Below are 27,883 nucleotides of genomic sequence, written 5' to 3'. Positions count from 1 at the left end.
TGCGTTCTTAAAGCTCCAGTTCCTGCAGTTTTCACCATCATGTCTATTATGTCTCGTTAGGGCCCGAGCACCTTCAGTGCGAAGGCCCAATTGTATCTGTAGGAATTTTTTTTCTTTCTTTCTTTTTTCTTCTGACGAAAGGAGGGCCTTTTTGCCCCCCTAAACGTGCCCAAAAAAGTCACCAAATTTTCCACGCAAGTCAGGCCTGGTGAAAAATTTGATATTTAATGGTTTACATTAATGGCGTGGCAAAATGGCTCAACAGCGCCCCCCGGAAAACTTTGTGCCTCAAGCCCCACGATACGGTTTGACGTACATGCATGAAAATCGCTACACACCTGTATCAGTACACAACTTAAAGAAAAGTCTCTTGGCGACATGGCCGAAACCGAACAGGAAGTCAGCCATTTTGAATTAATCGTGTCACTTTGACGCAATTTATGCCATTCCTTCGGCAGTTAATACGGCCCGAACCGTAACGAGCCCCCAAGTGTGTTATACATCAAAATGTGCGTCTCCATCCTGCGACAACACGCATTACTTTTCTCTTTCAAAAGCGTTACCGTGGCGACGCTAGACTCCAAAAAGCGCGCCCACCCTTCATCTGATTGGTTCAGACAGAAAAAACTTTGCGCCTCAAGCCCCATAATACGCTTTGACGTACATGCACGGAAATCGGTACACACCTGTATCATGTCGCTACTTAAAGAAAAGTCTCTTGGCGCCATGGCCGAAACCGAACAGGAAGTCGGCCATTTTGAACATTCTGAATTAATCGCGTAATTTTGGATATGGATATAATTTCTGATATGCTTATGGGGGCGGTGGCCGTGAGTGCGAGGGCCCCTTCATCGCTGCTTGCAGCTTTAATTCTGTTTATTTACTCACAAAATGTAGAAATTAGGTGCAACTCTCTCTTTTTTTTTTTTTAACCACTATGATAAACAATTTTCTTAAGTTGATAACAAAATGAATACTCGAACACTGCTAGCAGAATCAGAGGTGCCGCTTGCCGACAGGCACACCAGGCAAATTCTTGGGGCCGCGAGTCAGAAAGGGGCCCAACGTTGAATCGCAACAGAGCAGTGACAATGAAAGTGGTCGGCCGGTGGAGAACACCATAAAGGGGGCCCGCCTCTACCTCTCGCCCTCCCTGGGTCTTTAAGTAAACACAGTATTTACGTAAACAAAGCTGATGAAAGCGCATATAATACATTAGCTAATGTAGCTCGGAGCAGCTCAGTCTGTCCTGCTAATGTTGATCGTTATAGTAAAGACGCCTCCGACTCCAACTTGTTTACTGAAATAAAAATAAAATAGCTATCTTGGACGAAACTCATTCTTCAGTTATCAAATCAAAGCTGTGTCCAGTTGAACTGTCAAGCTAAGAATTCTACTTTATAGAATTCATTGGAAAATGTGCTACTAACGTGCATGGATGGAAATGAGTTGTGGCCCAGTGGTTATTTATTTATTTTTTTAAAGATTTTTGTGGCTCTAGTGGCCCTTTATTCAAGTTGCAGACAGGAAGGGGGTAGAGAGAGAGAGAGAATGGGGATGACATGCAGCAAAGGTGCAAGGCCGTGATTCGACCGCTGCAGGAGGACTGTAGCCTCAGTATATGAGCCACTTGCTCACGCCTCTGAGCATAATGGACAGGGTTTTTGACAAGGAGTTGTCGATGTTTTTTTTTAACAAATTTTGCACAGTCATTTTTTTTTTAAAGATTTATTGATAGCAATGTTGAATATTGTGACACAGAACTATTAGTTGTCTTTTTTCTTTCTCTTGCTCTTCTAGTAGAGTGGGTACGTAAAGTATTCAGACTTAAAGTGATATTTCCGTTTTTCTTTTTTTTTAAATTGGCAAAAATGTCTACATTTCTGTTTGCAATGAAACAAAAGGCAAAAATGTAAAGGTGTCTGAATACTTTCCGTACCCACTGTAAGTCCAAGTATTTTCAGTATGTTCAGTAAAGTACTGGTGATCTGATTTGAGATTCAAGTTGGTTTCAGTTTTTTAATTTTTTGCAATTGATGGATCCATATGAAACGTTATAACTCCCTGGCATTAGCACAAGCAGCTCTGTGGCTACAGATGTCTACGATGGAGCCTCTGTGAGTGAGATGTGATGTGAGGAGACACATTTCCCCTTAAAGTGTGTTTTTATGGTTTGTTTATTAGATATGTACCACGAGTCTCTCAAACTTAAAGATTTAAAGATTGTTTTATGGGATAAAAGACGTGCAGCAGTTATGAGCGAAGCCGCCAGCTGCCATGATTCACAGAAAGGAGCCACCAATCAGCCAGCTGATTACTTTCATCTTTCCGTCTGCATTCGCGAGGCGCTCTGCGTCGACTATTTATGGTCGAATTCTAGCTCATATGAGATTGGTTTCCAGGTGGGCCGTGATTTTTGAAGGGAAAATTGCCCAAAAATCGCATCTACTGGAGAAGAAGAATGTCCTATCCTCTGGTGCGTGCACGCTTTCAGCAGCTTTCAGCAGCTTTCAGCAGTGTGCAAGCTTTTTTGTGTGTGGATACTACGCTCTGGAGGCTCTGAAATGCAGGCAGGCTGTTTAGGAACCGTACTCTCTATTGTTATACGTCTTGAATGTGGCTCTGTGAAACATAAGTCACCGAAATGGCAGCATGTGTTGCTCTAAATCTCGTTTACATAGTTCAGCGTCACTGGCACCTTCATGGAAGTGCAGGTTTCTCAGGCTTTTTGCATAATGAACCAACGTACTGTCTTGACCGCTGCTTATTAAACTGCACCGGTATTTTGTTTAGCCCATCTGTTTTTTAATGAACGGGGCTCATTAGGGGCTGGTATTGCCGTCTACCATGCTTACAGGGACTTATTCAGATACACCGGTATTGGAACTCGGCTCCCCTAGGACGCTCTGAACTGATGTCAATTGCCCCTTTTCCACCAAACCGGTTCCAGGCTGCTTCAGGGCCAGTGCTGAGTTTGGAACCAGGCTTTCTGTTTCCACTGACAAAGAACTGAGACCCCGTCCACACGTAGCCGGGTATTTTTAAAACCGAATATTTCCCCCCTCCGTTTATAAAAAAATTTGCATCCACATTACATCGTTTTAAAAAAAAACCCCTTCCACACGTAACCGAAGATCTGTGTTTTCGACCACATTCATAAGCATTTCAAACCTGTAGATAATCTGCGGCTCCCGGGGAAGTTGCACCTCCGCGGCTCCGCTTCCCCGGCAGGCGCGTCTCCTTCTCCCCCCCGTGTCCCGCCACGGAGCTGCCGCGTTATCGACGCAGCCCTACGCCGTAGCCTACACCGTAGGGTACGCCGTAGGGTGCGTGTCGCCGCGTACCCTACGCCGTAGGCTCTGCGTCGGTGTAACGCAGTAAGCGGTGGTCAAGACCAGAGACCATTTATTTAATAGCTTGGAGAACAGATGCTGGATCATCTGTAGTTCTGTAGTAAACAAAAGGCGCACGTCAGAGCAGATTTGTTGTTGTTTTGGCGCATAATGTGACGTTCGAAAACGCAAAACTCCGGTTGTGTGTGTCTACACGCATCTACATAAACGGAGTTTTCAAAAATCTTCACTTTGCCTGGAGTTTTTTTAAACCTTCGTTTATTTGCGTTTTCATGTGGATGACAGGTCAAAACGTAGGAAAATATCTCCGGTTTAGCAGGTATCCGCAGATATCCGGCTACGTGTGGACGGGGTCTGACTCCGGGCCAGAAAAACCAGTTCCAAGGTAGCACCAACTCTTTTCTGGGCTAACGGAAAGAACTGCTTACGTAAGCGGAGGGGGCAGAGTTACTAGGACCAACGGCAATAGCAAGACTTTGAGAAGGCGACATTTTCAAATAAGCGATTAATTAACATGGATGCAGCAAAGCAGCAGTGGTCTGTGGAGGAGACAACCTGTCTTTTAGTGATATGGTCAATGGAGGGGGCTACGCGGGCCGAGTCCGTATCAGAGCAAATACGTTGTTGTTGTTGTTGTTGTTGCTTCAACTCGAACCGCTGCAAACGCAGCAACGGAAAGCGGTTTCTCAGCTCTTTCCCAGGTTGAACAAGTTGTGAACCAGCTGGCTCCGAACAAGCCCTGGAACCGGTTTGGTGGAGAGGGGGTAAGAGGTCCTTCTTTTCATCATTTTTCAGTCCTTTCCTGCTTCCTTCCAACTTTCTTGAAATTGGTTGCTGGGCAGTTTTTTAGTCCACACTCATACAGACCTTTTCCCATTAGCTTACAAATCCAGTCCATACATCAGTTTTTCTCATACATCCCTTCACACATGTGAATACAGTACATGTGTGAAAAACAACTATATCCACTCATTTTAAAAAGAAAAGGCAGTTTCAACATTTGATATGTTGACTTTGGGTTATTTTTACAGGTCTCTTGGAAACAGGATAGTTTCTCTGTGCTCTTTGAAGACATTCGGCCTAATTGCTTTGCCGTGTTTTAACTGTAAAATATTTTTCTTTGGTAAATTAACTGCTTTCTGACATAAGTGACTGTGATGTTTTGGGGTGGGCAGTGGTTGTTTCCTGTGTAATGTGGGTTTATTCTGGGTGTGTCACATTTTTAGATTAACTGGTGAATCTTAGTTGTCCATCACTCTCAGTGTAAATGACACGTGAAACATTCAAGTATTTAAAGGGAGGCTATGTCTCACCTGCAGTGCACTGTGATTGGTCCATCCTGGCCGAACTGCTCTTTCGTTTTGTGCACCTGGCCAATAAAATCAATAAATCCCTCCCCTGACTTTGGCACTCCTTGCTCTGGCCAATCGGTGAACTGGAACTGCCGAACCGTCCGGGACTGGCCATCCTGAAAAGGAAAACCAAAACCGAGTCATCCCTCCCAAATCACCGACGCGAACACAAAACCTGGGAGCCGGCCGATCACTCACCCTGGCGTCGGTCACTTTGAACTCTCGGAGGATGTACTGGGGCATGTTGTACTCAGCCATGGGATCCACCACAAAGTACTGGTACCGGGCTGAGCGCTCCGCGGGCCAGTACTGGTGGCACTTCTCCTGCAGACGACAGCACCAAAGATTCTCTTCAGAGCTCTTCGCAGCTTATTTGGGGACAAACTCGTAGCAGAAGAGCTCATAAAACTTTTTTTTTTTTTTTTTTTTTTTTATTCAAACAGGTTTAAACAAAAACAAAATAATCAGAATGCATAAAATGTATATACCCAAAAAAACAAAGAACAACAAAGAAAACCATAAGCAAAACAAAGCAAATTAAAGAGACAAATCTATATGTAAATAAATATTTCCTGTTTGAAAGGGTGTAGGATGAAGTTTCAAAAAACTTTTCTAGTCCTACCCCTTCTAATGTTCTGTTTTTACCGTTTCTTCATTTCACACAACTTCAAAAGAAAAGCATAAAAGAAAAGAAAAAGTGGTTCAGCTGAGCAAGGCACTTTGGTCATTGGTTGTCAGTTCATGTGTCCATTTCCATTTTGTATCCATTAAGAGTAGTGTTTTTAGAGATTTGTTTAAACTTACTTAGTGATTTGCATGATTTCATTTAATCTTTACAGTTATTCCACAATTTGACTCCCTTCACTGATACACAATGGGTTTTGATGTTTGTTCGTACATGTTGTTTTTTAAAATTACATATTCCCCTGAGATTGTGTTTATTTTCTTTTATTTGAAACAACTTCTGGACTTAACTTCGATCGCTCCGTCACCACATAAGCGCTTAATGATGCCTGATAGTTATTATATATTTTTCAGGACGGATGAACTTTCCTCCAGGAGCACAGATCATTAGCCATAAACCAAATACTCAATTCAATTTGTTATAATTCCTTCAATATTAAATATTTTCTCCTCAGTTTTCTGGCGTCCAGTCAAGGTAATTAAGCTTTAAGGGGAGCTGCTGTGTTTGTTTCCAGATCCTGGTTCGGGACTCTGCGAGAGACAGTTTTGATCACTTTTATTATAACTACATACGAACTACGCAGAAGGCGCTTCGCCCGTCTGGAGGACAAACGCCCCATGTAGTGAAATAATTTATCTTCCAAACTCTGTAAGCTCTAAAAACATCGAGTGAAGAGGAAAGTGAATGGTAAAATAAAAGAAATAAAGACTCAGTTGCTGGTTTTGATTAACACATCCCATTATTCCAGAAAGGCTCCCCAGAGCCACGTCTGATGGTGTGGACAAACAGCCTAAATGGCTTCTGAGGTTCGCAGTGATTACTCGCACATTTGTTAAATGCAATTATACGAAAATGGAGTGTTTTGAAACTAAATATGTGACGGAGGAAAAAAAAAAGGAAAGGCATATTTGAGGCTCTCTGAATGAGCTTTCATCGGCGCTGCTGACGCCGCCACCTGCAGAACCGGAGGTGGGCTTCCCCGCTGGGATCCATCTTTACTAACGAGTATTCTCCACGTGAACTCATAACACAAAAGATGTCAGAGCAGGTCGACCCGCCTCTCTCAGGAGCTCTGGATAAGACCTGAACAGCGTTTAGGAGGAAGTTTTGACCGATCCTCTTTCCAGATCTGCTTCAGCTCAGAAACAAGCCTCTCTTGACGCCTGCTGCTACCTCAGTTTGTGCCGTTCTCGTGGGTTAGGGGGGGGGATGTTTTAAAATGTGGATAAGTGGCGCCTTTTTTTGTCCCAAACAATTAAACTTTTATCTCATCAGTCTGTCGAACACAGTTCCCCGGGGGGTGCGAAAGTGCTACTTAGCAAAACTCTTTGGAGAGCAGCGGCGTCCTCTGTGGCGTTTACCGAGGACACCGGTAGCGCGGTACACTCACAAACCGAGACGTTGGATTCTGAGGATTCCGGTCCAGGTTTAGTCCTAGGAAAAGTCGCCGCAGCGCCGTCTCACTTCAGAGACACCGTGTCCAGCCGTGGACCGATAGGCGCGACATAACTACTCTGGATCGTGCATGGCGTGGTTTACAGCAGCAAGATGTTCCTTACGAACGGCATGTTTACATTGTTTAAGTGTAAAAATAGGACCAAAAATAGCAAGTGCAAATTAAATTATTTAATTTACAATAATTAATAATTAAAGCAATTTAAAATAGCTCTAAATGACACCGTAGATTAGTTTTTTTGTGTTTTTTTTGGTGGGGTTTTTTTTTTTTTTAAAGATTTTGCAGCTCTAGAGGTTTTATTCAAGGGTTAGACATGCCGGTGGTAGAGAGAGAGAATGGGGACGACATGCAGCAAAGGGTTGCAGGCCGGGACTCGAACCTGCGACCGCTGCAGGAGGACTGTAGCCTCAGTGTACGGGCCGCTTGCTTGGCACTTTTAATTAAGTTGACTTCAGGTGTTCAAAGTACTGACTCCAATCAACCTTTGTTGAGGTAATTAGCCTATGACATCACTTCCTATTTCCTTCAGCAAGATAGTCCTTTATTGATGCGGGTGCTACAGCAGCTCAAAGTCGGACAACATGAACTCAGACTAAATAAAAATAAATTATAAGTATGAAAAATAAAAAACAAAAAAAAGTACAGTAAAAAAGAAACTGAAACTGAACAAGTGTACTGTAAACTGAATAAATGTACCCTAAACATAGTAAGTATGCTCAAACTTTTCAAACTTTCAGCTCCTTTCAGCTCCTTTAAATCAGGGTTAAAAACAACTGTTTACTGAAGCGTACTCTTAAATTAAATACTTACCTGATGTACTCTACTGCCCTTACTTTTTAACAACTTGTGCTTTTTATTATTTTACCTCTTTTCTTATCATTTTATGTCATTGTATTTGTTTTTTACTGTTTAATTGTGTCTTGCCGCTTTTAATGTTGATGTAAAGCACTTTGAATTACCTTGTTGTTTTGTGCTATACAAATAAACTTGCCTTGCCTAGTACAGTATAATAGTCTGTTTTACTAATATAGTGCGTGCGTGCGTGCGTGCGTGCGTGCGTGCGTGCGTGCGTGCGTCATACCCGGCCCATTTCTCTCAGTTTGGTTAACATGACGACTATGGTGGAGTTGTGTTCCCACAGCATCCTCCAGTAGTCCTCCGTGGTCTCCGCCAGCGGGCCCTGGGTTGCGATGTAGGCCCTCTGTTGCCTGGAAACACAAACACGGGATAATGGGGTGTAAAAGGGAACGATGAGTCGGGGGTAGACGGGTGCCGACGGTCGGCTAAGTTTCCCCCCCCACCTGTATCCGTCGATGAAGCTGGCGTTGATGTAGTCGGAGCCCTCCACTCCCCGGATGGGCTGCAGGCAGACGCGCGTGCTCTCGTACGGCATGATGTTCACCAGCCGGTTCTTGAACTTGTTGCACGGCAGATTGGCGCTCACGAATCGCGACGTGTGAGCCTTGGCGCTGGCCAGACGCTGGAAAAATAAAACCAAAAAAAAAAACGCATCATTTCGCAGACCACACTCGCAAGTAAGGAAACACTTTGAGGGCCTGCGAAGTAAGTGGGAGCGCGTCAGGCATGACTGATGGGCGGATTACGGAGAAGACCTCGAGGATTCTCATTGAAATGGGTTCAGCAGGACCGGTCCTCCTCTGGCAGGCGGGGGCCGCTGAAATTGGAGGATCGGCTGAAGTCGGCAGGCCTCAGGATATTTAGTCAGACATCTTTGATTGAATAAACAAAGCGAGGGCGGCTTAGCGGGATGACGGCCGTGGACGGGAATGGAAGGGGTGATATAATAAGACGAGGAGAAATCAAGAGTCGGGGCGCAGGAAACCGCAAGGCCCCACACTGTCTCGGTGCACATATGTGAACCACACATGATCCTGAACCAGGAAAAACCCCCCAGAAATACCCTCCCACACCCCCCCCAAATAAAATAAAATAAAAATGCACATGTTTATATATCTCTCCATCTCCAGCATGTACGTGCAGACAGGCAGAAGCGAGCACAAGCCGTGCAGCCCCTCGCTCGCTCGCTCGCTCGACCACCGGGCGACACAGCTGGAAATGAAAGACAGAACGAGAGAGAGAGGAGGTGGAGAGAGAGAGAGAGACCGCAGACGAAAGGGAAACAATGGGGTCTCGTCAAGCGAGCGTCGCCGTCGTCGGCCGTGGGAGAAACAACAGCTCCTTATTTTCTTACAGGCAGACTCGGCTTGAAAACCCCCCCCCCCGACCACAAGTTCACCCGTTCATGTGGCGGCTGCGACCTCCAGTTAACGGTAGTGATGTCATTTCTCCCGACTTTGACTCAGGTTCATCAATAAACACATTCTCCACTTATTCCATATCTGCCGATACTAAAGTTGCTTTCGTCAATGAAAATTATGACTGAAATATCGTCGTCAAGAAACCTTTATCACCTGAGGAAAACGAGACGCAACGAAAATGCAGGTCATATGACGATAACGATAATTAAATATAAAATGTAATATATAATCGTAGAGGAATAAAATGTAGATTACAAAATAAAAACTCTGCTAAAATGTGTTTTCATTTTCGTTGTGCAAAACGAGACGAAATGTTATAACAAAGATCCTTAACACCCATTTTTTAGGTTGTTTCCTCTGGTTTAGTCTTTAAACCCGTTTAATCTTTAGATCTTTGGATACACTTTCCTACATAGACGTGGAATAGAAAACCAAATGTGTCGTCGAAAAAGAAAAAGATGAGGAGAAATGCAGAAAAATAAATATGTCATAAACTCAAATTAGAGTCTTCTGTATCTGGAATGAATGTATTCTTGAGTCTATAAGGTAACAATAATATAATAATAAGATAACCTTGTTTGAATTGTAAAATGGGTTTGGCTAAATACAATCTTAGACTAAAACTAGACTAAAATGGACAATTCTGACTAAAATAAGACTAAAATGCTCAGACCTTTAGTCGACTGAAACTTGACACGACTAAAAGGAGAATGAACGTAATAAAAACTAAAATGATAGCTTGACCCAAAGACTAGACTAAAACTAAAATTGAAACAGGCTGACAGAAACAACACTAGCCGACACCTTATTTGAGAACAAGCGTCACGTCAACCAGGCTGGGTTGATAAAAGCAGCCAAAAGGCCTCATTTGAGGATATCTTTCCCTCACACACACACACACACACACACACACACACACACACACACACACACACACACACACACACACACACACACACACACACACACACACACACTTCAGGTTTCCGTGATTTCCTTGTGCAGGACATGACGCTAGACGTCTGTGAGAAATCTCCCGCGCCTCTGGCGCTTTGCTGACGGAGCCGCGGAAGCGCCGGTTCAGACGGCGGCCCACGGTGAGTGTTTCGAGTCAAAGGAAAGGCGGCGACCGGGGACATCCCTGCCATGTGTTTCACATCAGGACCGCGCTGAGCGCTCCATTCGTCGTCGCTCACAGTCGAATGCGGTCACGAGGAGAGGGGTTTCGGGGTTTCGGGCCGTGCGACGGAGACTCCGGAGTGGCTGTGTGTTGACTTTGCCCTCTGAGCGCCTGAACAGACATTAACGGGAACAAATCTAAGCCGTCAGCTTTGGCTGTGCTCGTCCCCCGACCCCGGCGGAGCAGACAGGTCTGCAGAAACCTAATCTGGGAAGAGGTAAACAACCCTGATGTTGTTATTCTCCTTGCTCAGCACTTTCTTTTTGTGAATTCCCACCATGAATCTTTGACCTCCATAACTCTATGAAAATATGACTTTTCCCCAACTATCTTTGCGGTTTTGCTTTGTTGTTTTTTTTTCCTGTTTATGCTGATCAGACTTCAAAACTGTGACTCTTTTTCAAAAGACTGCTCTTTTATCTCAGACTAAAAAAGGTGCAGAGCAATGATACCTTTCAAATCCAATCATCCATCCTGAATGTCCGACACTCTCTTTCACAGCAGACTGTAATATCCACTAATATCCCTGGGAAAGACCCGAGCGAGTGCGAGGGATCAGAAAGTCCAGGTTGTGTTTTGGTAGTCCTTCAGCTTCGGCGGTGGGAGACGTCGTCTTAAGGATTAGGTCTAAAACCCAGATAATGGAGAACGTTTGGCCCGTATCTGCAGCTTTCTTTGGCCCCCATTCGACTTTGACTGACAGCAGTGAGCCGAGGTGAGAGCCGCCGCCCACACTCACCAGACGTGGGCCGGTTCTTGGTTTTCTTTGGGCCACGCAGGGCCCTCACAACATTTGTACACATCCCACATGAAAACGAGCTCCACCACATCTGCTATCCGACATCGGGGGAGAAATTGCACCGCTGGCGTTAAGGCGAGGGGGGAACGTTTTTAATCTGATGGGTTTGGTCTGCGTGGATTAAAGGTATGCTGGTGTTGGTTCTCAGTCATCCATGTGGGGATAATCCTAAAAACCTTACGAGTAAATCAACTGGACTTCTGTTCTTGGTTCCTGAAGGTGTTTCACTTGTCATTTAAAAGGCGTCCTCACTTCTTACTTGGCGGCGGTTAGTTTCAGGCTTGATGAAAGGATGGGGGTTCGGCCATACACTCATGAGGCGATATGATACGCGATATTGGGGAGTAGAAGGTTTGTTAATTTCAAACCTCCTTTTTCTGACTCCATGTCCAGCACCTTTATATTATTATCATTTATAATTATATATTATTATCCAGTGTTGCTTTGTAGGGGTGTAACGATACACTAATCTCACGATACGGTACGATACACGATATTGAGGTCACGATAACGATACAATACGATATTATAGCAGTATTTTTTTAACAACCTTGAATGAGGAACATATGACTGGAATAAATGGTCTTTTATTTGAAAGACACAAAATACAAAACAATGCTTTACGTTTGGCCCTATTGTTACAGTTTGTAACAAGTTTTAAAGAGAAAGCCAGGCCAACCATTTTCCACAAACTGAACTAAAAGTAAATGTCAGGTTTGCATTATGCATCTTCAGTTTCATACAAGTAAAAATATTTAGCCACAAACTGAATAGTTTCTCTCATGTATGATTTGACTTTTTTCTTTTCCAGAAATTTAACAACTAAAATTAAATAAATAAATAAAAGTAAATAAATACAATACGTAAAATACAATTTTACATCATAAAAAAGATTGATTCATGCTCACCTTATAAGTGTAAGAGGAGATTTATTTTTGTTAAGAAGGTTATTTTGGTAATTCAGGGTTCATTATTTTATAAATATATTCTTTATAGTCTGTAAATCAGGGACTATAATGACACTAGTCAGTATATCTGTAGTGATGTTTTAGATTGGGCGGAGTGATACAGCACTAGCTGCTGTGTTGATGTCTTAAAATCTTACACTGTTGAGGGACATTAAAGTACACTGGAACTCAGCAGAAGTTGTCCCCTGTTTATCCTACTCACGACCTGAAAAAGGTTTAATTTAATACGCTATGGCCTAACTCTACACCAGACTTACATAAGTAAAGGTTCAGACCGCAAAACGGGACTAGTTTCTTCTGAGTGGAGTAAGATTTTGGTCCACGCGGTTGCGGTCACGGCCGCGGTCGGATGCGCGTTACTAGTCAACACAATAGATTAATATTAATAACCCAATATCGCGATACACCTTGTCACCTCCACGACACGTATCGTGACGTTTTTGTATCGCGAAATTTCGTGGCACGATATATTGTTACACCCCTATTGCTTTGTCACCTTATAAAACTCCCGAGTAGTCGCTTAAAACTTGCTAAATAAATATAAATATTGCCACAAAGTCACTAAGTTGGAAATTCTGGTTGGCAATTATAGGTTTTATAGGTTCTTTTTTTTTTAGGTTTTCTGGCAGACTAGAAGTAGTAAGGATGTAGTACTCCTCCAACAGGCTGGTTCACAATACAGGTTTTCATGCAATGAGAAATGTTTATTTTAAATATCTGACACGTCACAGTACAAGATCTTGTCACACAACTACACGGGGAAGAGCGAGTGAACCTCAACGCCCAAGTACGACCTAAACGTTACAAAAGCGCTTCTCGCCGCATCATTTAAGTGTAGCAGTGCAATGATGTTTCTTGTGAGGACACTTGCTATTTTTGGTCCTTTTTCTGTCATCATTCTGCTTTGTATCATATTATGTGAAAAAAATAATGTTTTGAGTCGCTACACTTGAGTTTTGTTATTTTAACTGTGCCTTTTAGCTAGCTGTAAGTCTGCTTGTTTTTTAACATTGTGGTTCTCGACGGAGTGTGTTCATTTGCTCAGGTTTTACCTGCTTTAAAACTGCACCACCGTCACTATTCTGGTGCTGGTATTTCAGAGAGCTAGCTGTGAGGTGCACAGCTCTGTCGCTCCACGTTGTGCCCACGAATATATGGCAAAACCAAAGTTTCGCAAGCTTCCACCTAATGCAAGGAGTATTGAGTGTATCAGCCTGAAACTTGACAGGAATAGCCTTTTGCACGAGAGGTGAAGCCTCTTCAAGAGAATAGAAAAGAAGACTAGAAGATTACCTAATGTGATGCTGGGGTATTTTCATGTTAAAGTAGCAGGTTCAGTTGAATCTAAAGAAATACTTATTGTATAACAACGAGGGTTATAAGATGAAGGTATTTCATGAGACCTCGGATTGTAATGATGGAGAAATTGAGGAAGTATAAGAGAATAATGAAGAAAATTGAGCATTCACGGTCAATCAATTTTCCTCGTCGGGACAGAATGAAGCAGCAGGAAGGTAGACCGTCTTCACACGCTGATTTCTACCTTTTCTATAGTAACATTAGAAACACCTCTGTACATCGGACTCGGATGGCCGATCTAAGTGCCAGCGAGCGAGAGCCGTTATGGACGACCGTCATTCAGTTTCCTCCTCACCTTGAACTCCAGCTCCATGCCGGTGACATTCTCTCCCGGCTCGATCTGCGTCAGCCTCTGGATGTACGAGTACAGGTTCCTGGCGGGAACCTCGGTGTTCCCGCAGGTGACGGCCTCCAGCACGGCGTCGTGGATGAAGATGTACTGGTCCTCCGTCTGCACCATGTAGTTCCTCTGCGAGCGCATCAGCGTCACGTGGCCGTAGATGTCGATGGTCTTCTCGTGCTTGATGCGCTCCGTCATGGCGTCGATCACGATGAAGCAGCCGGTGCGGCCCACTCCGGCACTAAAGTGGAAATTGAAGGGGAAAAAAAAAAAAAAAAGTTGGGACAAGTGCTGATATTAGGAATGGGCGATATTTTACCGTTCACGATATACCGTCAAAAAATTCCTCACGATAAGAATTTGTCATGTCGCGGTAAAAACGATAAATTCCCGTTGAGGACGTTTTTGTGTAAAGCTGATTTTTGGAAGGAAGGAAGGAAGGAAGGAAGGAAGGAAGGAAGGAAGGAAGGAAGGAAGGAAGGAAGGAAGGAAGGAAGGAAGGAAGGAAGGAAGGAAGGAAGGAAGGAAGGAAGGAAGGAAGGAAGGAAGGAAGGAAGGAAGGAAGGAAGGAAGGAAGGAAGGAAGGAAGGAAGGAAGGAAGGAAGGAAGGAAGGAAGGAAGGAAGGAAGGAAGGAAGGAAGGAAGGAAGGAAGGAAGGAAGGAAGGAAGGAAGGAAGGAAGGAAGGAAGGAAGGAAGGAAGGAAGGAAGGAAGGAAGGAAGGAAGGAAGGAAGGAAGGAAGGAAGGAAGGAAGGAAGGAAGGAAGGAAGGAAGGAAGGAAGGAAGGAAGGAAGGAAGGAAGGAAGGAAGGAAGGAAGGAAGGAAGGAAGGAAGGGAGAAAACAAGGAAAGAAGGAAGGAAGGGAGAAAAGAGGAAGGGAAGAGAAGGAAGGAGAGAGCAGGAGGAAAGAAGGAAGGAAGGGGAAAAAACAAGGAAGAAAGGAAGGAAGGAAGGAAAGGGGAGAAGGAAGGGAGAAAACAAGGAAGGGAGAAAAGAGGAAGGGAAGGAGGAAGGAAGGAAAAAAAGAAGGAAGGAAGGAAGGGAGGAAGGAAGGAAAGGGGAGAAGGAAGGGAGAAAACAAGGAAAGGAGGAAGGAAGGGAGAAAAGAGGAAGGGAAGGAGGAAGGAAGGAAGGAAGGAAGGAAGGAAGGAAGGAAGGAAGGAAGGATGGATAAATTCCCGTTGATGACAAACATGGCGGATCTGAGAGCGAGATAGATTCATAGTTAAAAAGGTGGAGTTGAATTGGTATTTTTTTTATCGTCATTTTTATCGTTATCGGGATAAATGCCAGAAATAATCGTGATACATTTTTTAGTCCATACCGCCCATCCCTAGCTGATATGATCATCTCACACAATTTGGAGCGTGAAGAGTCGTTTGAGCTTCATTTTTCCTTTTTCTGGTGGGAATCTCATCCTGCAGGACGCCTCCTTGCAGAAGCTTTTAATCAACCAGGACAGCCACAGATACCAGCCAGCAATATTTCCAACAGCGGACGTAAAAACTGACACCGGCGATGAGTCAGCATCGCCGTCTCTCCGGCATTAGGAAGATATCATCCCCTATCGACACATTACCCAGAAATATAATCCTCCCACCCAAACACTCGCCACTTCTGCTGCGTCGGTGCCGACGGCGGCGGGGCGACCTGAGCACGCAGGTTTCTGCAAAACGGTTAGGATGAACACCGTTTCCTGAGGTTCAGGTGGGATGAGATTCGGCCCGTTGTCTGACATGTTAAGACACATTATGATGGGATCTTGGCGGGATAATTAAATTTGACCGATAATCCTGTTAGGAACTCCACCCGACCGTGACGGGAGATTAGGGCGAGCTCCTCTTCACCCCACCTCCTGCCCTCATCTCCCTGCCTCCTTTATCTTCCCTCTCTAAGTACCCCTACACCCGCCTCATCACTTTTTCATTCTCACATTTGTACATTTTCCCAAATCCCATTTCCTCTCCACCTCTCTTTCTCTTTTATTCATCACTTTCATTCATCGTGCCCCGCGTTTGACCTCACCGTCTCCCTTGTTCCGCACCAAACCTCCACCTCTAGCGCTCCATCATCGCCTCAATCCCCCTCATCCTCCCCTGCCTCTCTTCCACCTCATTTATACCTCACTAATTCTGCCTCGTGAGAAAGTCTTACTCCACATCGCTCAAGCTTCTCTTCCCATTCATCCGCGGCAGCTCCTCTTCTCCTCCTCCTGGAGCTCAACGCCATGCCACAACAGTAATGACAAGTCTCGGGAGGCTTTTCCTCCATCCAACACATGAGCCTCTCGCTGCTTAGACAAGCACATTCACTTGAAGAGAAACTCAGGAGTCCAAACGGTGAAAGTCTCAACTATAAAGGCTTATCATGGGAAATCTTAAAGATGATGGATGTTGTTAAGGAAGGAATGCGGATGTCTGAGGCGCTGAGGGTGGTTTGGGGTTTCACATAATGGCAGGTCAGTCCTGTTTTTGTTCAGGGCCTCTAAATGATTTTAAACAAGTGCCCTTGGACTCGTGTTGAATTTCACAGACTCCCATGCTTTTTGGAATTATGATGTAAAACCCCAAATTGCACTTAAGTGTTTTGAGGATCAAATGTATTTCCTTTTGTGCGCTGGATTGTTATTAGGAACCTTTTTTTTTTTTTTTGCAATCAATGATAACGTTGGACAAATTACCAAGTAAAAATACACAGATGTGACGGACATACCTGCAGTGGACAATCATGGGTCCTGCATCCGGAGGGTTGCAGGCCTTGATCCGGCGGAGGAAGGCCAGGAAGGGCGTGGGGTGCTCGGGCACCCCGTGGTCGGGCCAGGCTGTGAACTGGAAGTGACGGACCTCGCGCTTCTCACTGGAGCCGCTCTGTGTGAACAGAAGGAAATAGCATTAGACGAAGCCGGTGTTTAGTTTTTTTTATTAGGTTTCTTCTTTTCAACGGGTCGAAGAAGTTGCACAATTTGTATAATGTGAACTAGGAATGGGCGATATTTTACCGTGCACGATATACCGTCAAAAAAATTCCCCACGGTAAGAATTTGTCATCTCGCGGTTAAAAACGATAAATTCCCATTGATGACGTTTTTGTGTAAAGCCACCGCGTCGCCGCGTAACCTACGGCTTAGGCTCTGCGTCGATTTAACGCAGAACCATAAATAAGCCTTAACAAACATGGCGGAAGGCGGATCTGAGAGCGAGGAGCTCGTTGTTAAACGAGGCTCCAGCTCCGTTATTTGGAACTGGTTTGGATTTAAAAAGAGAGACCAGGAGCAAACATCATCTATTATATTCAGAGTCTGCAAAAAAACAGTGAGTGCAAAGGATGGCAATACAAGTAATTTATTATATATTTTACATGATATATTATTATATATAACAGATATATTATAACAGCTGCTGCTGAGGTCTCCACCAGAGTGGTGTAATAATTGGTGTAGTTTAGTAGCATTTAGTATTATTTTAGAGCAGTGTTTTGGGGGCTCCAAAGACTGAATGTGGTGATAGATTTATAGTTAAAAAGATGGAGTTGAATTGGTATTTTTTTTATCGTCATTTTTATCGTTATCGGGATAAATGGCAGAAATTATCGTGATACATTTTTTAGTCCATACCGCCCATCCCTAATGTGAACATGTTATTGCTGTCTGTCTGACACGCTGCTCTGCCAGGTCAATGGATTTCTCTAAAATCACTGGATTGTAAGATGGAAGTTCATTCTTTGTTTGAGAAAGACCCAACTTGTTATTAGCATTATGCAAACTAATCAATCTCAAGTGCGCCGTTCCAAGGTTGAGTCTGAAATCCCAACGCAGGGGAACTATCTGTTGAAAACTGACATGATGGAGGAGACTGGAGCTCAGTGTTGGCCGTCCTGGGTTTGGTAGAGGGAGCAATGCCCAGGACTGACTTAGGTAGGAGCACTGGGTGATAAAATGGGGAAAAAAATCTGGATAAAAAATTTAAAAAGAATTACATATATATATATATATATATATATATATATATATATATATATATATATATATATATATATATATATATATATATATACACACACACAGGACTGTCTCAGAAAATTAGAATATTGTGATAAAGTTCTTTATTTTCTGTAATGCAATTAAAAAAAACTAAAATGTAATACATTCTGGATTCATTACAAATCAACTGAAATATTGCAAGCCTTTTATTATTTTAATATTGCTGATTATGGTTTACAGTTTAAGATTAAGATTCCCAGAATATTCTTATTTTTTGAGATAGGATATTTGAGTTTTCTTAAGCTGTAAGCCATGATCAGCAATATTAAAATAATAAAAGGCTTGCAATATTTCAGTTGATTTGTAATGAATCCAGAATGTATTTGCATTTTTGCATTACAGAAAATAAAGGACTTTATCACAATATTCTAATTTTCTGAGACAGTCCTGTCTGTGTGTGTGTGTGTGTGTGTAGATATATATATATATATATATATATATATATATATATATATATATATATATATATATATATATATATAAAGAAAACTGACATAATCTCATCAGCAGGATGAGTTTTAGACACTGCTTGTGTTATCTTTCTTGGCACCGTTCATCGCTTCACTGCTTTCACACAGACGAAACATAGAGAGCATCAGTGTAGGGTAAGAAATGTGACCATTCAGACCTTCAGCATCCGGACTCATTTGTGCTAAACGGGATATCTAAGAACATGCAGCCCAGTGATCGACCCTGGTGACTGTCCTGGATGTTTTTAGATGTTGCTCTGCAGTGGACCGTTGACAGACTTGGGCAGTCCTTGATGACGGGGCACAGCCTCATCTACAACATGCAGGAGCCCCTAGAGCACCAGGGTTGAAGAGCGCTGATCTAGCCATAAGCTGACTGGCTGCTCCTGTCACCCACCAACCCAACTGAAGGACTGGGAACCGCTGACAGTCCTGACTGAAATTAAACTGAAGATGAAGCGAGACTGAGACAGGGATCTCTTTCCACTGATGTGAACCAGTGAAAAAATGGTCTGCGGAGTGTTTTTAGCAGGTTTAAAGCGGTAGACGACGACATCGGCGTCGCTAATCTGCAGAGAAGTGCAGATGCAGACTTTATTTCGTTGTCATTCCAGTTTCCCGTCATCAGTTGTCAAGCTTCATCACATACCTGAAGAAGTTCTCCGATGAAATGCAGTGATTATTTGAGTGATACGTAGTGCCGCTCCTCTACAATAACATGTGGTCTCAACATGCTGATTCAGAGTTAACACGTTTTAAAGGATTTATAGCTCTATTAGGGTGGTGAGCAGTTCATACGGCGTGCACATGTTCAACTTTCCTGGGGACTTTAAGACAGAGCATTCATGTGCTAAAATGATGGCTTTTACCTCTCCGTCTTGAAGAAGCGTATGTGGTGCAGCATATACTATGTAAGGGGTGATGTTGTTATGCTAGTGTCAGTCAATTATGCTGGTAAACTGCATTTCCATATGATCCAGGTCCTGCTCAAGGTTTCTTCCCTCCTAAGGGGGAGTTTTTCTTGCCACTGTTTGGCTTAAGGTTTTTCTCCCACTAGGAGTTTTTACCTGCCATTGTTTGTTATGTTTATGTAATAATTGCTCAGGGGTCATGTTCTGGGTAATAGACGCTATATAAATACAATTGAATTGAATTTCCACACACATCTTGTGACTACTCTTCCACGTCTTGTTTGGAGATTTACACTTTGCACGAGTCACACAGTTGGACTGACGCCGTCGTCTACCTTTCAAGGGCACGCAAAACGATTCACCGCTCAAACACTAGGGGGGGCAGAGCTTTGGGAGCATGTTTTCTCAACTCGCGTGGATGAGTGAGAGAGGACATTGTTGGAGTTGGAGATGTTTGACGTGGAATAGCAAATGCTTTTATTGCGAACGTCTAGTTTTAAACGTAAGAGCGGTTGTGACGAGTCTAGCAGGTGGATCGGGCGACACAGAGGGTCTGCGGAGAGGGGTTCAATTCAATTCAACTTTACTTGTATAGCGTATAATACAACAGATGTTGTCTCTAGACGCTTTCCAGAGACCCAGAACATAAACCCCCGAGCAGTTATTACATAAACAATGGCAGGTAAAAACTCCCCTAGGGGGAGAAAAGCCTTAAGCCAAACAGCAACGGAGAAGCATAAATGGGCCTTAAACGATCGCCGTCTTGGTTCCAGACCAACAAGAGTGTCGTCATGGGGTCCAGTCCAGTTCCCGGATCTTAATCCAACCGAATATGTGAGGTCACATCAAGAATTCGGTTTCTGAGGCAAAAGTCCGATTGTCCCGGGCTGGAAACCCTAACTCTAACCCTAAACTAGTGAATCATGGGAAAGCTCTTTTCAGATTATACATTAAGTGTTTGACTTTGGGAGGAAAAACACAATCAAAGCCACTGTTTTGTTTTTGTTTTGACAGGCCTATATCCTTTTTTCTTCAAAGTAGTAACACATTTGATGACTTTTCTCTTCACATTTTGGTTAGGAACAGAATGTGCAGCGTTCACTGCATTTCTCTTTAACCATACCGTCGTTAACTTGAACTTTCAGGCGGCAGAAACAGGAACTTTCACATGCACAAGAAACTAAAGAACCCCAAAACCTTAATAAAGTCGCTTATTAACATGTCTGAATGCTACTTTACCTTGTAAAGAGCGAAGGTCCTGACGGAGTAGGTGGCCAGCTCCACCGTGTCCAGCAGCGTGACCTGGATGAGGCCGTAGGTCTCGGTGCCGCGCGTCGGCCAGTACTGATCGCACTTCACCTGCCGAAGAGAAGAGGCGGCGCTGTGACAGAAGCAGTGGGGCTGTACATGTTTGTGCACATTTCTGTGACAGCACAGAAATAAAAACAAAAACAAAAAAGACCTCAGAAGGGTGAAAGTACGCGTAGAAAAGCAAAACGTGGGGAGTGACAAAAGCAGATAAGCGAGAGATTTTTCTGAAGAATTCAAAACAGTGATGTCTAATGTGCAGATTGTGACATTTAAGTGTGAAAAGGTTTTTTTTCCGTGACGTGCGAGGTGGAGATGGACAAAAAAAAAAAACTGAAATAAGAGGGAGAGAGAGCTTTAAACGCTACAGCTTTTGACTCCTGCAGGTTTATTGCCACATGCTGGACTGGAGTCTGACAGGGATGCAGCTCTGGTTCCTCACAAAAGCTGCAGGGATCATCCTTCACGTAGAGGCACACTGCCCCACATCGCCGCCTCACAAATACTCACGGAGCGCAGCAAATCCTCGCATCCCTGACCACCTGAACACCCAGATCTCCCCGCTCATGTTTGTAGTTCGCGAGCTCGGCCCTGGGGACCGCGGAGCCGAGCAGGGAGGGAAAGAGAGAGCACAAATCCCAGAGGAGATGAAAGAGGGGAGGAGGGCCTTGGCAGAACCAGGCCAAACCAAACGTCATGTGCTGATCCCTCCGGCCCTCACATCAAAGACGGCGGGGAGCCCGGCTCAGCTCGCTCTGCATTCCACTGCTCCAGACTGGGGATTATGCTTTTTGGCCCGGGACGTTCGGCCTGTAATTACAGCGTTCCAGCTGTTGTTTTCCCACCAGACCTTGAGACACTGCAGGGAAAGAGGCGCTTGTGTCCACGTAAGGGGGGGGTTGCCGTGCGCTGCAGCTACGCGGGACTTCAGACAAAAAAAAAAAGCGCCCGGTGCGAGGGACTATATTATCTGTTGATTTATGGGCTAACAGCTAACGGCTGTGGGGTGATTTGTGCTGGGAGGAAGGATGCTGGCAAGACTCCCACAGTGGGGGCCATCTGTGATCATCTGTGTTGTTAATGGGTAAACTCACAATGGCATAACGTTGAGGGGTGTTAAATGAGATCAAATTACTTCTCCCACGAGCGGCCCACAGCAGCGGGCAGATGATAAACAGCTAAATACGTTCAGGTTGAATGTTTTCATAGCACAATGTTGGAGATGTGTCAGGCACTGACAAAGAGCCGTCTCATCGTGTCAAATCTTTAAAAGATCGTAGCATCTAGTTGATACTTTACAGCTTATAACCAAGAAAAAAAAACGTATAAAAGCTTATAATCATTATACATTTCGCTAAGGGGTATTGATACTGTTTAATCATAAAAGCAGACAAATAAAAAACAACTGCTGTGTGATCATGCACTAATGTGGACACTAATGTGCTCCGCGGTTTTAGAAAAAAGAAATCCAGATTTTCATTCAACAGTTTGCTTATTTCTTATCAAATAAAGGCATATATTTAAAAAAAAAAAGACATTGAATGGATGATAAAAAGCAGTAAAGGGAAGGTGTGTGAGGTAAGGTTGCACTTATAAAGGGATTAGCAAAGGAGAGAAAGAGAGGTCTTGCCTTAGAGAAGAAATAAGAGGGCATCTGAGGGTCAGAGAGACACAACAGAGACAGTTGGAGAAGGTGGAAAAGGAAGCAGAGTTTTAACAAAAGGCACAGGTTAATAGGAAAAGAGGCATAGATGGGAAGAAAAGGATCATTTTCTGAAAACGGACTCTGAACATAATTGCTTGGCACTCAATCGCGATTCATACCTGAAGCCATTCTTGTTCGTTTTATTCTAAGACGATGCTCTCATTACATTGGATTTATTTATTTTTTTCTGTTAACAGCAGCGAGATGCCTTGAAACCAAACGACGCTCTGATTCATTACCGGCGCCGTGTTTAGCTATTCCTGTAATCCTCTCCGGCACCTGCTCACCGACGTATTCTGTTTGGTTTTCACTCGCTCTGATCAGCCACCAGCGGCGTCGTGCTGCTAAAGCAGCGTCGTACTCTGTAAAAGTGTGATCATGTCACCACAAATACCTCCCCCTCTCCCGTTCGCTCCTCGCTGAAACCTCGTACCCTTCCTCCCCAACAACGCGCCGCCTCACGCGGCTGTAATCTTGCTGCACGACGTTCGTCTCTCTCAACTCTGATGTACTTTTCCAGTAATGCTCATGTCCGAGTCCTAATCTGTTGTACCAAACGTCCAATTTTCATTTTTACATGATAGTTTGTTTTTTTTATGAAAGAGGAGGCGAGCCTCCAGATGAGATGAGGAAATATTACAAACGTAATCAAAACTTCAGATACGCCGGGGTTGAAGGAGTTTTTACCCAAATACCAGAGCATTTAGGCCCAAAAGAGCGTGATCTGATCTTCATCTGAGTCGTAGTATGAGACGGACACAAGGGCTTAAACTGAGGACTATTGAACGTCTACAGCGCTTGTGGGAAGTTTACGTTAATTAAAGCTTCCGGTACTTTGTAGTTTGCACTCCTGGAGTTCAATTAATGAAATAGGTTTGAAGGTAGCATCTAGAGCTACTTCAGATGTTTATGAGGAAGCCTTGCCGATAGAAACCAAAAAAGATGATCTCTGCAAACGTGCAAACAACAGTAGTTGATCTGCATGAGGCTGGGAAGAGATTCATCAATCGACAGTTTGACAGGTAAATAAATCGTACGGTAGCTACTCCTCCTGGATGACTCCAAAGATATGATGTAGGACAGGGGTCGGCAACCCGCGGCTCTAGAGCCGGATGCGGCTCCTTAGCGCTGCCCTAGTGGCTCCTGGAGCTTTTTCAAAAATATTTGACCTTTTTTTCCCTTTTTTTCGTCTTTTTCATTTTTTTCTTCACTTTTTTTCCTTTTTTCTTCTTTTTTTCTTGACATTCTGATTTTTTTCTCGATATTTCAACTTTTTTCTTGAAATTTTGACTTTTTTCTCGACATTTCGACTTTTTTCTCGAGATTGTACTTCAACATTAATCTTGACATTTCGACTTTTTTGTCGAAATTTCGGCTTTTGACATTTCACATTTTTTCGTGACATTTCAACTTTTTTCTTGACATTTCAACTTTTTTCTCAACATTTCGACTTTTTTCACAAAATTTTGACTTTTTTCTCGACATTTCCGCCTTTTTTCTCAAAATTTCGACTTTCTTCTCGACATTTCCGCCTTTTTTCTCGACATTTCAACCTTTTTCTCGAAATTTTGACTTTTTTCCCGACATTTCGACTTTTTTCTCAAAGTGCATAATGAAAATAAATCTCCCCCAGTTCTAACTAATATAGAAATGCAGCATGTGTTGCCTTCATTCTAAGGCTTATACAAGACTTTTAATTTTTTGCGGCTCCAGACATATTTGTTTTTTGTGTTTTTGGTCCAATATGGCTCTTTCATTATGTTGGGTTGCCGACCCCTGATGTAGGAGATCCAGTGAACCCACGAGTGACAGCGAGAGGCTTGAAGATGTCACTGGAACTGACAAACATCTCCGCTCATGAGGCTGATGAAACAAAAGGGAACTTCTCTGAAGAAGTTCAGCCCCTTGCACGACGCAACATCACAACATGAAAAATGGTGCGAAGAGCGTCGACATTGGGGAGTTTGCGTTGCCGTTTCACGGCCTGACCGACTCGTCCTCATCATGGGCGTCAATAATTCCCTGGTTCGCCATAAATATCCCACAGGAACATTTCAAGCTTTGAGGTCAGATGACGCGGCAGGAAATGAGCCCGGTCGCCCGGTCAGAGGACGTGTCTTCATCCAGTGCTGTGGAAGGACTTCAAGAGAGTGTTTCCGTCACACCAGCATCGTGCTGAGCTTTCTGGAAGTCATCGCTGCCGGAGGATGTTCAACCAGCCGAGGGTTCACTTACTTTTACCATCAGAACTGCAAATGTCTCCAGCCAGTAAGAAATGTCTTACAAGGAAATGGTTGAAAGTAGAACCCCCCACTATCGACGACTGGATTGGGGTCATCTACGAGATCTATGTTATGGAGAAGATCTCTTCCTCCCTCAAGGTTGAGAAAGAAAACTTTTATAAGATTTGGTCCAAATGGACTGAGTATGTGAAACCAATCACATCCGATTTCATGTGAACTATTTTTTTATGTGATGTAATGACTGTAAACATGGGTGCGCTCCCTGGTTTTTATTTTTATTTTCTTTATTTTTTATTTTTATTTTTTTATCTTTCTGTTAGTGTTTTCAATTACTGTTCATAAAAAATGCCTGGAGGACAGTAGGGACAGAATCATTTAAGTTTAAAGATTGAATGCATAAATGTGTAAGATGGAATACTGTTCTAAATAAAAAGAGAATTTCAAAAAAAAAAAGAACTGCAAATGTCTCATAGCTGTGATCAATAAAGACGTCAGTAAGTAAAATCCTTTGTGTTACCAACTAAAGTAAATATTATTGGGATTCAGATGAGGATCAGATCATATTTGATAGCAAATTAAAGGTATTTAATGTGGTCTGGTTGAGTCAAACAGAAATAGTTATTATACAAATTAACCAAAAGTAAAAAAAAAAAGTAGAAAAATATAAAAGTAGTGTCTTTTTCCTCTTGAAAGCCCCCTGATTTATCTCATTCACTGGGTAAAACAAGGTATTGATCCCCTGACCGACACTGAGTCAGCAGAACATCCCTTTACACCTTCAGATACTTTCAACGTTTGCACTACGGGTCACTGAGGCGATGAAATTAAGTTTCACGTTGACAAACAGCAGAATATCAAAGACGAACCACATCGAGAAAAAAGCGATTTTTTGATCCTTTGTAGTATTTTTTGTTCATGATAACATTTATTTAAAACTGCTGGTTTTAAATAAACGCAGATGAAGAATAAGTATATGTATGAAAAAATCAAACACATTTGCACTTTTGAAATCCGTAACAATCGACATCTATAGAAGCGTCTTTGTGGTTTGGTACTTTTTTATTTATTTAGGCGTTTCAATGTTGATTATAACGTCTCTTATTCTCTTTATTCATGTTTTGCTCCTCATGAGCGCCGTCGTCTACGGCAACCAACCTCCCGGACTCGTCCTCCGATCCCTCCATCACATTTATAACTTATTATTACCCTGCATCCTTGCTTTTATTCCCGTTACCTCCTGCGTCGCCGCAGCGCCGCATGGCCTTACCCGTGACTTCTCCTCCAGCTTGGTCATCATGACGATGTTGGCCGTGTGCTGCTCCCACACCATCCTCCAGAAGTCCCCGAAGGTCTCGGGGAGGGAGCCCTGGGTGGCGATGTAGGCGTTCTGACGCCGGTAGCCGTCGATGTAGTTGGCGTTGATGTAGTCGCTGCCGGGGACGCCTGCGTGGCGGGAAAGAAAAGAGCACAGTTTCCGATCACTGACCGCATGTGAACTCCACGGCGTTCTCCTTCGCCTGATAATCATCTCCTCTGTTATCTAGTGGATTATTTGACTGCTTTGACAGAAGGGTTACATCAAAGTAATAAAGAGAAGGTCTTCTGAGGCGACGGCGGAGGGGATTAATGTTTTCACGGCGGGCTGGTGTTGGATTGTTCGGTCATCTTGTTTTTAAATGCATGTTAAGACGATCATGGGCCTAATCTCAGAATACTCCCAATGTGTCGCTTTGAATGGCAACATGACTGTAAGGCCGTCTCTGTGTTAAGACTCTGCTGACACCGCTTGTCCTGGAGGGGATTGTGTGAGTGTGTATGTTTTGTGTGTGTGTGTGTGTGTGTGTGTGTGTGTGTGTGTGTGTGGGGTTACGTGATCGTCAGTCTGTGTGAGTTTGATTTGGGATCAGTCCTGCTCATCTAAGGCCTAATACCATAATCCCCAAAAATCACTGAGTCACAGCTCAAACATGCACACATGAAAGTAAACATACACCAGCGTGCACCGCACTGGTGTGTGTGTTTTTAACACAGGTTTGTACGTGGCACCGAGTCTGCCAAGGTGGCAGACAAAAAAAACGCCTCTCGAGTCCTCTGATAACGGTTCACGTCTAAGAAAGACAAAAGCCCCTCGAGCAAACGGTGGTATCTCCACGGAGGGATATATATATATATATATATATATATATATATATATATATATATATATATATTTATTAGGGCTGGGCGATATATCGAGATTTTAATATATATCGATATATTTTCAAACGCGATTGTACGAGACAATATCGTTTATATCGATTTAAAAAAAAATTTGATTTTGATATAGTTTATTTTGTGACAAATTGACTTGAATGTTTTATTTGAGATTTGCACAAATGTTTTGTTATTTGCACAACTGTCAACCTCAGTGGAAAAGTCTGCCTGTTACTGTCTACATTGTATTAATTGTACAGTGTATTTTCATTTAATTGTTATGCAGGAAAGGAATATTTGTTTTATTTTATTCAAGAAGCATTTTTATTCTATATATGCAGGCAGTTTATTTTTATTTCATTTGTTTTATACATTTTGATATTGTGCAGACCTCTGTTAATAAAGGAACCTGTGTGACATTTGGCACGAGGCTTTGTATTAAAACTGACTGTTTTTTTAAGGGTTTGCCTCAGAAAAAATGAAGCTAACAGAGATGCTATGCTATAATGCTTTGGGGGAAACCCCAATTATGGCACAGAAAAAATATCGAGATATATATCGAGTATCACCATTCAGCTAGAAAATATCGAGATATGACTTTTGGTCCATATCGCCCAGCCCTAATATATATAAAACCTTTATTTAACCAGGAAAAAAGTCTCGTTGAGATTAAAAATCTCTTTTACAAGAGAGTCCTGGCCTAGACAGGCAGCAGCACAAACCAACAATGGCAAAACAGTTAAAAACAAATCAGAAATACAAATCACAAACAAAATCAGCAGCCGAAGCATCTACAGCCAGTTGTACTTGCTTCCAAGTCTTTCAGAAGAACCTTAAAAGCATCAAGTGACAGCGGATTATTCAATTTTAAGATTTTCTGCAACTCATTCCAAGCAGAGGGGGCAGCGCAGCTGAAAGCCCTGCTAGCTTGTCCAGTGCAGACCCCTGGTACAGTCAATAAAAATAAGTCCTGCGACTGAAGATTCTGACTCCCAGTGCTTTTTGAGAGCGATACCTCCCCAAATAAGCTGGAAGCAGGCCAAGAATGGCTGCCACGACTCTGTCCTGCAAAGTTGTAAAACCCCAATCCAGCACAGTCACACACATTGGAGGCGAAAGGGTTTTTATTTAACGCAGTTTCAAGTGGCAGATGGACAGACGGTGAGAAGAGCTTCTAGCATGTGTTTATCAAGCTCAGTCTTTAAGAAACGGCTTTGATGTGCTTCAACTTGTATTGGAAGGGA

The 27,883-nt window shown here is 43.2% G+C and overlaps 1 protein-coding gene across 13 annotated transcripts in view; it reads right to left on the bottom strand.

Moving 5' to 3' along the window:
- The window catches only part of LOC133425941 (receptor-type tyrosine-protein phosphatase delta-like), a 332,624-nt gene that overhangs the window by 4,760 nt on the left and 299,981 nt on the right, over window positions 1–27,883 (bottom strand). For 7 of the 13 annotated variants that reach the window (XM_061716378.1, XM_061716386.1, XM_061716422.1 and 4 more), the window contains 8 exons: window positions 25,714–25,889; window positions 20,430–20,549; window positions 16,483–16,637; window positions 13,727–14,012; window positions 8,148–8,326; window positions 7,928–8,054; window positions 4,904–5,029; window positions 4,667–4,821 (listed from right to left, as the gene is read on the bottom strand). In XM_061716378.1, coding sequence (XP_061572362.1) covers window positions 4,667–4,821; window positions 4,904–5,029; window positions 7,928–8,054; window positions 8,148–8,326; window positions 13,727–14,012; window positions 16,483–16,637; window positions 20,430–20,549; window positions 25,714–25,889 — 1,324 coding nt within the window. Of the gene's footprint in view, window positions 1–4,666; window positions 4,822–4,903; window positions 5,030–7,927; window positions 8,055–8,147; window positions 8,327–13,726; window positions 14,013–16,482; window positions 16,638–20,429; window positions 20,550–22,128; window positions 22,153–25,713; window positions 25,890–27,883 lie in introns of all 13 variants that reach the window. The other 6 variants (XM_061716354.1, XM_061716346.1, XM_061716361.1 and 3 more) reach the window with 1 other exon arrangement.

This window comes from Cololabis saira, chromosome 1 (genome assembly GCF_033807715.1).
Source record: "Cololabis saira isolate AMF1-May2022 chromosome 1, fColSai1.1, whole genome shotgun sequence".
In the NCBI taxonomy this organism is placed as follows: Eukaryota; Metazoa; Chordata; class Actinopteri; order Beloniformes; family Belonidae; genus Cololabis; species Cololabis saira.
This window is presented reverse-complemented; position numbering and strand designations above follow the sequence as displayed.